This window comes from Dromiciops gliroides, chromosome 1, assembly GCF_019393635.1.
Source record: "Dromiciops gliroides isolate mDroGli1 chromosome 1, mDroGli1.pri, whole genome shotgun sequence".
Classification (NCBI taxonomy): Eukaryota; Metazoa; Chordata; class Mammalia; order Microbiotheria; family Microbiotheriidae; genus Dromiciops; species Dromiciops gliroides.
In genome coordinates this window covers 126,604,489-126,616,889 of record NC_057861.1, presented here as the reverse complement: position 1 = coordinate 126,616,889, position 12,401 = coordinate 126,604,489, and the positions used below count along the sequence as shown (strand labels likewise).

The 12,401-nt window shown below is 34.5% G+C and overlaps 1 protein-coding gene across 1 annotated transcript; it reads right to left on the bottom strand.

Annotated features, from left to right (window-relative positions):
* Positions 1–1,137: 1,137 nt before the first annotated feature.
* Positions 1,138–1,494, bottom strand: LOC122753091 (pyruvate kinase PKM-like). Its single transcript, XM_044000201.1, has one exon. It carries the CDS (start codon positions 1,492–1,494, stop codon positions 1,138–1,140), a length of 357 nt encoding a protein of 118 aa, XP_043856136.1.
* Between the last annotated feature and the right edge of the window lie 10,907 nt (positions 1,495–12,401).

Sequence of the window (12,401 nt, the reverse complement as noted above, 5' to 3'; positions counted from 1 at the left end):
GCCCGAGACTGAGCGCCAGTCTCTTCCTTCCTCCTCCCACTAGCCCGCGTCACTTCCTGACTCCTGGTCTTGCCCTCAAAGACCTTCCCTTCATGGGCAGAACTCTTCTACAGTAAGTATCCAGCAGGTGGCGTCATTCCAATCGTTACACATCAAAGCACCAATAATAGTTGTCATTTTCTTTTTTTCCCTCCATTTTGGCAATATGTGTCATATGAAATGGAACCTCCACCTTGTGTTCTTGTTTTGGGTTTGGGGGCTTTTTTTTTTTTTTTTTTTGCTTCAGCTTGTGTTTATTGACAATGATGTACTCTACAGCCAAATACAGCACAATAGGAGTGTGGTTTTTTTCTGGATCGAAAATAGAAGAGAACTATTGGAGCAACTCAGAAACTCACAATGTAAGAGGGCTGAGGGTTGGGTCATGGGCAAAGAGTGTAGTAAGGCCTGTTGCCTGGGACAGTGGAGATTATTTCCCGGGAAGAATTTCCTTTCCATCCTAGGCTCCCTCTTCCAACTGGAGGAAACAGTGGCTTATGCCTGGAAGCTTCTTCCTCCCCACCTAGGTAGGAGGGCCTTACCAGAGGACACCATTGCTAAATACTACATTATTCACCCAAATGTATTGTGTTTTAGCAGCTGGATCCAGCTACTTTTTAATTTAGGACACTTTCATTCACACGATGGAGCTGGGGGAAAGGGAGTGTGGTTTCTCTAGTCAGGAAAAATGTAGAGGCACTGTGGCTGCTGCCTACTTGTGTGTGCATGAAGGAGGCCTAGATCAATTTAAAGCACAATACTGACACGAGTTACTTCAATCCTCTACATCAAAGATGATCTGCAGGAGCCCAAGCTAAGCCACAGCTGCTCTAGCTCTACCCACCACCAGGAATGTGCTAAACTGATACGGATGTTACTAGGTGGGGAGGCAGGAAGGCAGTTCTAATATAGTTTTTTACCAAGAGACTTTAATCTTTTTTTTGTGGGGGGGACGGTGGTGGGGTGTTTTAGCAGTCTAAAGCATGTAGTAGCTAGGAATGGACACCACCAATAACAGCTACAGTTCTAACGGATGCAGGCAGGGGCAGGGGAGGAGGTAGGGTGCTGAAGTCACCAATGAGGTCTTCAAATGCCATTCTATGGAACTGGCACCACACGCATAATGTTGGTGAAGCCCGGACCTGGACGCCAACCATTCAGCACAATGACCACATCATCTTTCTTGAAAATGCCACGAGCTTTGCCAAATTCCATGGCAAGGTTAACCCTGAGGTCCACATCTTCAGCCCATGACTCATGAACAGGGGCCTTGCACAGCACAGGAAAGACACTTCGGTACAGATGAGACTGGCGTGCCGCCTGAGCACAATGAGTAATGGCATTGATGGGGGCTCGGGGACGGTACCTGGCTACCTGATAAGCAGACCTTCTAGACTTGGTGAGGACGATAATGGCCCCACTGCAACACTTGAAGGAAGCCTCTATGGCACCCATGGCAGCGGCTAATTAGCTCTACAATTTTTTTGTTATCAATGACAGGGGGTCAATAATCACACCTCTTAGTTCTTTAACAGTACCATAACATTTAAGAGTTAGAAGTGAATATGCATCTTCTCCAAAATGTACAAATTCAAGAAGCCTTTCTAAGGGTCCATACAATAACTGTTGATGAGTATTCACTAAAATTACGTTAATGAGTGAGAATGTACTACATTTCCAGCAAGTTCATTAGATTTCAGGTTAACCAAAATTTCTAGGAAGACTTCCTCATGCAAAAATTAAATGTTTCTCTCTACAACTTCTACATGTTGGTCTCTATTATGTCCTCTGTTACCAAGAACAAATATAATCTTTTTCACAAAACAACACTAATTAATTGAGCACAGTTACCATTTCCACACTCCCAATCCAGAAATTTTTATATTCTCCATGTTAGACATGCTTCAACTATTTTTAAAAAAATTATTTATTATGTTATTTCCCCAAATACATGTAAAAACAATCTTCCTATTCATTTTTTTTTAGTGAGGCAATTGGGGTTAAGTGACTTGCCCAGGGTCACACAGCTAGTAAGTATTAAGTGTCTGAGGCCGGATTTGAACTCAGGTACTCCTGACTCCAGGGCCGGTGCTCTATCCACTGCGCCATCTAGCTGCCCCCCTATTCATTTTTAATATTTTGAGTTCCAAATTCTCTCTGTTGCCCCACTGAGAAGGTAAGCAATTTTATATTCATTATACATGTGTAGTCATACAAAATATACTCCCATATTAATCATGTTGCAAAATAAAACAGACAAAAATCCTGAGGAAAAAAAAAATATATATATATATATATATATATACTTCAATCTGGATTCAGACCCCATCAAATCTTTCTCTGCAGGTAGATAGCATTTTTCATCTAAATTCATCAATGTCCTTCCAGATTATCTGGCACCATTATATTGCTGAGAAGAGCTAAGTTGTTTATATTTGATCATCATTACAATATTGCTCTTACTGTGGTCTACACATTTCATTCAGAATCAGTTCATGTAAGTCCAAGTTTTTTGTTTTTTTTTTTATGAGAGCATCCTCCTTATCATTTCTTATAGCACAATACCATTTCATTAAAATTATATACCATGATTTGTTCAGCCATTCCTCAATTTATGAGTATCCTCTCAATTTCAAAATATTTGCAACCAGAAAAGAGCTACATAAATGTTTTTAGTACATATAGGTTTTTTTTCTTGTTTTTTTAAATGTTTTTTAGGATAAAGATCTAGTAGTGGTATTACTTCTTCATAGGTTTTTATAGCCCTTTGGACATTGTTCAAATTCCTCTACATAATGGTTAAATCACTGCACAACTCCACCAAGATTACATTAGTGTCTCAATTTTCCCACATCCCCTGCAACATTTGTCATTTTCCTTTTCTGTCCTATTACCAAATCCAACAGATATTAGGTAATACCTCAGAATTGTTTTAATTCACATTTCTTCAATCAATATTGATTTAGAAAAATGTATTCTCACATTGGTATAGATAGATTTGCTTTCTTCCTACAGTAAGCTTGGACTATTTCCTATGGATAGCTTCAACTGATTCTCATATGGTCTGACCTTTAGGTTATTCACCCTCTTGCTTGTTTTCCTTTGGTAAAGCTACTAATTATTAATACTATCCCCAAAATGTGGTGCCCAAATTAAACAAAATCTATGATAAGTGATGACTAGGGAAGACTTCAATGAGATTAGCATCTCCCTGTTTCTGGGTCCTGTGCTTTTTGATGTAACCTTAATTCACATTATCTTTCATAAATTTCATATCAAAATGCTGACTTATACTGACCTTTTGACCCCCCCCCAAACTTTAAAGAGCTTTTTTTTAGACAAACTGCTGGCTAGGCACACATACTTTAACATATGTGTGAGTTTGTTGTTGTTTTTGTTATTTTCAATATCATGGGCTATAGATTCTCCCCGTCGCGTGACATGAAGTCTATGAAGATAGATAGCTGGATATTTCCCTACTATTGTCTCAATTCTTTTGCTCCACATCACTCTTAATAAGTTTTGTTCTATCCATTCTAGATTAAAGATCATTCCCCTTGCTGGAAAAATGCAATCAACATATGATTTGCAGAGTTCTGTCTTTTCCATGTTTTGTGACATCATCATGCCAAAGTTCCAAAGCAGTAATACTATCCCTTCTTTAATATTCTTTATTTTAACATAATGTTAAAAGTCCTTTTTTGTTGTCCTTGTTATTCATTGCCAACCTCAGCTTGTTCTGTGTTTCAGTATCCTAGACAATCTTCTTACAGTATTATGCCACTGATTTGTATTCAGACCTAGTTACCTGTCCTTGTCTTCAAGGGCAGGTAATTTAGTAGGTAGCAGCAAGTAACATTAGATGGCAGCAAAAGACTAAAGAGTGGTATCAGTAAAATTATTAGCATTTTAAAAATTAATAAATGAACTAGGTCAAAGCAAAACAAATAATCTTGTTAATTTTACTTATTTTTTATGACTGCTTCAGTACTTTCCCACCTACATCCCACATGCATTTTGGGTGATGTGTCTTCTATGCCTGAAATACACTAATTTTTATTTCCCTTCTGCTCAAGTCCTTTCCTTCCTTAAAGGCCCAGCTCAGCTGCCTGGTCCTTCTTGATGATCTTTCCCTGAATCCTCCCTGAAATATTTCCAAGGTACATTGTCTGTATTTATCTTTTATCCAAATAAAGATAAAATGTTACCATTCAAAATTTTTATCATTTATTATAGTATTGCTTTTTTAAACTACCACATTCAGGGCAGCTAGTTGGCTCAGTGGATAAAGCACTAGCCCTGGATTGAGTAGGACCTGAGTTCAAATCCAGCCTCAGACACTTGACACTTACTAGCTATGTGACCCTGGACAAGTCACTTAACCCTCATTGCCCCTCAAAAAACACACAGACCCTCACAGTCAAATGCAGAAAGGCAGAAATAATAAATGCATCTTTTAGGGGCAACTAGGTGGCGCAGTGGATAGAGCACTGGAGGATCTGAGTTCAAATCTGGCCTCAGACACTTAACACTTACTAGCTGTGTGACTCTGGGCAAGTCACATAACCCCAATTGCCTCACAAAAAAAATTAAAAATTAAACTACCACATTCATGTTAATAGATTTTCTTTCTTTCCTCCAAACAACAAATCTCCCCTAGTAGGTAAGAAATTTTTTAAAAATGAAATAAAACAATACAATGAAATAACCAACACCTTGACTAATTCTGATAATTTATGTAACACTTAATTCCACACCTTTTCATTGAAAGGAAGGAAGTATATTTCATTTGCTTTTCTGGATCCAGGGCTAATCATTATAGTTATGCAAAGTTTAGTTTATTTTTTTCTCTTACTCTTACATTACTAGAATCATTGCATATATTGTTTTCTCAATAATATTTACGTGAATCTGTATCAGTTCATATTAATTTTCCTATATTTATCTTCATTTTATTGCATATCCTTTCCATCATTTTAAAATATTTTCATATTTAAATTCCATAAAGAAACAATTTTTTTCCTTTGTTAATATGTCTAATACAATTCCTCAAACATAGTATTCATTAGACAAATGTTTCTTGAATTGAATTTTGTGAATCTAGGGATTCAGGAGTGGGCTTTTAAATAAAGAAAGTCAAATAGAGAATGGAGAGAACAAAAAGGTAGAAGAGAAGAAGCTAGGAATAGAAAAAACAAGGAACTGATGTGCTTTCATATTGTATAAATTGATGTGACAATGGCTGATACTAAAAAATATTTAAGATAATAACTCAGCTAATTTTCTATCACATTCTATTGTATGAAATAATGTATTAAGTAGTATGAAATAAAGTAATAAGAAATAAGGCATGTCAGTGGAATAATAGTGTACGAAAACAATAGTTTTCATTACCCAAATTGTGTATGGTTTTTAGTGGGAACGATGAAAGAAAATTGATTTGAAATGTATTGAAAATATGCCATGGATTTTATGAGGATCATGTATTATTCCAAGATTTTGCAGTAAGGTTGAGAGTAGAGTTATACTATTCTTCTATCCTTGTTCAGGATTACCTGGCTAGTAAATGAGACTGGATTTGAATTCAGATCTTCTTGACTCCAGGCCCAGTGCTCTATCAAGAATATGTGTGTGTGTGTGTGTGTGTGTGCACACGCATTCATGTGCCTGTGTATGTGTGTATTGTATGACTTCTGATATGTGTATTGTGTATGGCTTTTGACAAATCACATACCCTACTTCCATGTAAAATGGAGACAATACTTCTGATTTAGTGAATGGAATTATTTTAAACTAAATTTAATCGTATAAAGTTTTAGCAAATGTAATCATAGAATAAATGTGTCCTTTGTTTTCCAGTTCAAATGATCTTGTTGACAACACATGTTAATCGTATTTTCTCCTGCCAACATTTTCTAGGTAACCAAAAACAACAACAGTGAAACAAAATTAAACTATGCTTCATTATTATTTTTTAAAGATACCATATCACATTAATGATATTTCTATCATTAGGAGGTTTTTATTGAAATATCCAGTTATATTTGGAGACAAAATCATTAGTGAGAACTACTAGCCCATTAATAAAAAATAAATTATGCAGATTTAGATGCATAAATAATTTTACATTTTGCAACATGACTGCACTTGTATTTAAGGGTGTAGTCAGTAATCCTTGACAAAATTGTAATACCTTAGATTTAAATTTGGCAGGGACCTTAGAAGTCATCAAGTTCAACACTTGAATTTTCTAACAACAAACAACAACACACTTTAATAGTACTTTAAGGTTTGCAAATCACTTTAAATATGCTATCTCATTTGATTCTCACAATAACCCTTTGACTAGATACTATTATCCTGATTTTACAGATGAGGAAATTGATACAGAATGGTCAGGTGACTTGCTGAGGTTAACACCACTAAAAAGTAGCTGAGTGTTTAGACATATGAGAGGCCTATAACCTCTGAAGTGGACTGCTCTGTCTATCCATGGCTCAAGAAAATTTGGAAGGAAAATAGATGATATTGGAAATGTCTCGTTCCATCATGGGTTAAATGAAAAACAGAGAAACCACTGTTTCAATTGTGTTGTTGTTTTTCTGTCATTCTCTAAGAAGACCAATGACATCAAGAAGTTGATGTCATGACTGAAGTATCATGAATCAAGTGAGGCAGGGCTGTGCAAAGTCACCAGCCTCAATCTCTTCTCCAGAGCCATCTGGGTCCAGATATAGATCAGTATGACTAGGGATGGCCCAGGATATAATAGGAGACCTTGGATTTTTAAAAGTTTTTTCCAGGTCTCAGTTTGACTGAGCTTCAATTGTGTTCGAGGGAAAGGCAAGGAAGTATATGTGTTCTGGGCAGCTAGGTGGGAAAATGGATGATCACAATAAGACTCAGCTTCCTGAGGTCAAATCTTGCCTCAGATTCTTAGTAGCTATTTGACTCTGGGAAAGTTAATTATCCCTATTTCTTTCAGTTTTCAATTTTAAAATGAGCTAAAGAATCAGCAAACTAATCCAGTATTTTTTTTGCTACAAAAATCTCAAATGGGGTCACAAAGAGTTAGACATGACTGAAAAAACTGATCAACTAAAATGTGTATTTACATATGATGGGTGCATGTACATGTGTGCACACATACATATGTGAACACACACATATACTCTATCTCTTTCTCTCTCTCTTGAAAGAGTACTGGGCCTGGAGTCAAGAAGGCCTCATTTACTAGCTGGGTGATCCTGGACAAGTCACTTAACCTCTGTTTCCCTCAGTTTCCTCAAAGGTAAACACACTCATGTACATATAGGTGTTTATATATAAATATATATATATATACATATAATGTATATTTTTGTATATATATATATATATGTACACACACACAAATGCTTGTGCATATGCATACACTCAGAAATATTATTTTGTTTTGTTTGATCCATAAAACACACCTACAAGTTAGGTATTGTCATTAAGTTCACTAGGATAGAAGCTATTACAGGGAGATAGGTCATAGCTCCTTGTATCTGCTGAGACCCTCACTTCACATGGTCTATTTTGATTTGAATCCAGAAAAAGGCATGAGGAATGTGTCCCTTGACTAAAGATGCCATTAGGCCTGATTTTGCATCAGGTATTCTTAATTATACAATTCATTTGTAATTCTTAGCAAAGGCAAAAGTTGCACTACTATGTCTGGGAATTTTCATTCTAAGCCAAATACAGAAACTGACCCCATAGACCCCAACCACAGTGCTAATTCATATTGTCTCTCATGTTCTGGCACTATTCTGATATCATGTTCTTTTTTAAAACTTTTTTCATAAAAAATTTTTTTGTTAATTTAAAAAATAACTTTATCATAAGGGATTTTTTCTTAGAATATACAGAAAAGATATTTCAAATTTCCAGAGATTTGGGAGGGAAGGTGAAGAAGTAGCAGTCAACAAAGCAGACAATTTTTATCAATTACATTGAAGCAAAATGAGAAAAAATAAAGATAAAAAAGAATAGGACTAAAGTTCAATGGTACACTTCAGTTCCATTCCACATGGGTCATAAAAATAAAATTTAGGTGAGAGTATAAATAGATTGGGAAAATTTAAGCAGGATGAATTCAGATATTTAGTACGAATACAGAACCCCTAAGAAAATGTGATTTATTACTTCAAAAGAAAAAAAAAGGGTACATGATGAGGCTGGTATAAATGCCTTGATTCATATAGGAATATGAAGAGATTAGAAAAAGATAATTCTTTATTGATCTTTATGACATATGCCTAGTAGATCTACTCAGCCTTTTTAGTCATTTAAAATGGAAGTTGGGGCATAAATGACTCTTCTTGGTGTCATGTGATTAAAATTATTTTTATATTAACCTTAATAATAAATTTAATAAGGGGTAAACTTTATATTTAAATGATAAATAATAATAAACTTTATTAAACTCAATTCCATTTCATTAAATAGCTCTGATGTTAGTATACTTGGTACAAACTTTAGAATTGACAGGGTATTGGATCTTCAACATCACCACTTATATATTTAATAAGTACAAATCAGACATTCCTATTTCCCAAGGAATGTCTTTTAATTCATGTAATTATAATGTGACCTATTATACTTTTTAAAAATATTTTTGTCTTTCAAGAAGCTATTCAGCAAAACCTAATTTTCTCCCTATTTTGGACTACTACTTATGCTTCAATGTTTTCATTTGGTCCCTCTTTGGGAAAAGTGAATATATTATGTAGTGGTTTTGTTTTTCTTTATTATTTTAGTCTAGATGGCTGGCATACTGTCAGGGATAATCACAATTATTTCTTGAAACAAATTCCCTAAAGTGTTGGGTCCCTAGTTTTCTATCATAGTAAATTAAATGTTATTTTAAGATATTTTATGTTCTGTGATACTTTTCAGAGATCAAAATGATATTAATCTCCTTAATGAAAAAAAACCTGGATTTGATATTCCTGGCTATTTAAAATAGCAATAATTTAATTTATTATATATAAATATACTGTTGAGAAAATAAAATTTCAGCATAAAAAGATAAGGTTAAGAAAACTGAGGTTTTCCCCTTCTGCTTTGCAGAATGTGTTTAGAGTGAAATTTGATTTATATCTGAGAGAAATCTTTTCAGAGACAACATGTTATATATTTCTTCATCAGCATTTTAATATTATTGTATTTTCCCTAACACTTTATCCTTATTTTGGAAGTGATCATTTGATCCCTTGAGTTCAGATACCATCTGTATGCAGATGTGAGCCAATTGCACTGAGTCCCTTCAATATCTCTATACTAATTCCTTTCTGTCTAAAAATATTTTAAGGTGAATATAGTGACAATTCAGATCAACATGGTAAATAAAGATTTGGTCATGGTCTTTTTGCTCACCTGTTATTTATGCCACAGGATACTATGGTACAATACTAATGATGTTTTTACACTTTTTGTATCCCTTAATATGAACATAGTATTGCAGATGCAATCTGACCAAGACAGAGTACAGTTGAACAACCATATCTTATTCCTGGCAGATATGCCTCTTACTGTAGCATAAGATTAACTTTATTGATTATTTATATTGAAATTTTGATCCACTAAAACCTCCAGTTGAGTTTTAAATGAATTCCTGGCTAGTCATACCTACCACATTCTGTGTTTGTATCATTATTTCTTTTTAACCCAATTGAAATACTCTGTTTCTTTGCCAAATGTAATTATTTCATTTTATTTTGTAGTCCAAAAATTCTCGCCTATGAAGACATTTTTGAGTGCTAACTTTGGCCTTCATTGTGTAAGCTATCCTTCCCAATTTTGGTCACATACGAAAATAATAAGCTCATTAAGAATAGAAGCTGTTTCATTTTTGTATTTTTATCCCTACCATTTTCTTAGTCATTAATAAAATTGCTAAATATGTCAGGAACAAACAGATATAGATCCCTGGGCTTCTTTACTATAGTCAATAAGTAAGTCACAAGCAATTAATAAGTATTTGATATGTGGCAGGAACAGTGCTAAACGTCAGTAATACAAGAAAAGAGAGTCATAGCCCTTGCCCTCAAAGAGTTCACATTTTAATGTGAAATACAGAATGCAAAAAATGTGCTTATAAAACATGAATAAAGTTGAAATGTAAGGCAATCTCAGATTGAAAAACACTACTTGTGTCTGGAGGGAGATTTGGAAAAGCCTCCTATTAAAGGTGGAATTTTATCTGAATCTTCAAGAAAACCAGGAGGCAAAGAAGAAGATGGCGAGCACTCCAGGCATGGGAGAAACCAGTGAAAAAAGGCAAAGGACCAGGATATGGAGTGTCTTGTATGAGGAAAAGCAAGGTCAGTATTTCTTGATTGAAGCACATGTGAAGGATAGTTAAATATAGGAACACAAGAAAAGAAGAAAAGTGCATATTGTAAAGAATTTCAAATGCAAAAAAAAGAGGATTTTATATTTTATTTTGAAGGTAATAGGGAACCACTATTGTTTATTGAGGAGAACAGCTATCCAGTCAGACCTATGTGTTTTTAATCATTTTGAGATGTTATAAAATTAGAAATGAAAGAATATGACAACAGATTGGGTAATTGGAGCAAGTTCCAGTGAGTAGTTAAGGATGACTAAGAATCTGAGATTAGGTAAATGGTGATTCACTAAACAGTAATAGAAAAGTTCAGAAAAGGAGTGGGTTTAAGGAAACTTTATTTTAGAAATTTTAAGTCTTATATGATAGCCATTTTATGATGTCCCATGGACAGTTGGTATTGTAAGAATGGTTCTCAAAAGATTGTTTAGGGCTATGTCTGAGAATCATCTGCATAGACATGTTGGTTAAACATGGAGACTAATGAGATTAGCAATCATGGTAGGATAGAGCAGAAGTGTCAAATATTCCATAATACTCCTGAATGCACCCAAATGTGATTATTATTTATTTAATTAAAATTTATAAAACAACTATAACACAATTAAATAAAGACAATGTTAATATATGGTTCTCTAATTCAATGTATACCTGCAAATGTCCCTATATATGCTTCAATCACACCATTACTGTTTGAATTTGATGCCATTCATATAGAGGAATAAAAGAAATAGACATGGGTCCAAATATTAGAGCACATCCACAGTGTTGAGACTGCTTTCCAAGTTCATATATAATTGTTAATAACTAATCATTGGATATAACTATATGATGAATTTAGAATACACCTAATTGTATTATCTTTCCTTATTTTACCATTTAGCATGAAAACATTTGTCAAATGTATTGTTAAAATCAAGATAAATTATATGAACAACATTCCAGATTCTCTAGATTTTACTGTCTGGTAGTCCTATTATAAAAGTGTAGCACGTAAGCTAATCCTTTTCTCCTGGAGGTCAAGCATAGTTCAAAAGCATACCTGTGTCTAGGTATGAGGATTGGTAAAAAGTGAATTTGACAAATTTTAAGTGAACCTAAATTTGAACTTAAGTGAGGGAATGGAGAAATGACAGTCTCTCTTTTTTCAATTAATTTACTCTACTATTCTTCTGCCATGGGTGGACTGTGGTATTTAGAAATTATTTTTTTCCCAGGAGGGAATTCCTTCAAAATTTTCTGTTATTAAATGCACCCAATTAAATTCACATACTTGAGAGCAATTTGAACAAAAGCTAAAGTTCAAGCAATGGGTGAAAATCTAGATGCAAAACTATACTGGGTGCTACTGTTTTTCCATGTAAACATAGTTCAAGGTTACACCATTCCTTCCAGATAACCATAGTTTCTAATTAAATTTATGCCTGGTTTATGTTGAGTTTTCCCTCAAAATGAGCAACAGTCAATTCCCACATAGATAATTAATGTACAATAAGGATCAGGTATGGGAAACATTTTATTCATGACACTAAAGAAAAAAAAAGATGACATGATAAACTCAAAGGAGTCCTTGAACAAGTAAAGAAACACAGGGCACTCAACTGCTTAGAAGTTCAATAAATGAATGACTGCTGAACAAGTTCTCTCCAATCAGTTCATAGCTGCTTGATCAAAGCAACTCACAGCAGCATCATGCACATATTGACAAAGTCCAGCTCACCTGTCCCTTCATTGTGTGACTTTAGTCCCTCACTTAGAAGGCATTCTTTTTCCTTTTCCAATTTAAATACTATTAAGGAAATCTCACTCTGGGAGGCTGACTGGGTTGACTGACTCTTGAATTTAGGAGCTCTTGATCTCTTGGGAAAATTAGCACTTGAGAATTCATGAACTCAAAGATAAGCATGAGGTTATCCCCAATCTTCTTCGTAAACTCTATTCTTAGGATCATTAATCTCTTATATGTGTTCACAAAAGGAATCAG

Bases quoted from the DNA above. Each gene is read 5' to 3' on its own strand.
- LOC122753091 (XM_044000201.1), bottom strand. From the start codon at position 1,494: ATGGGTGCCATAGAGGCTTCCTTCAAGTGTTGCAGTGGGGCCATTATC.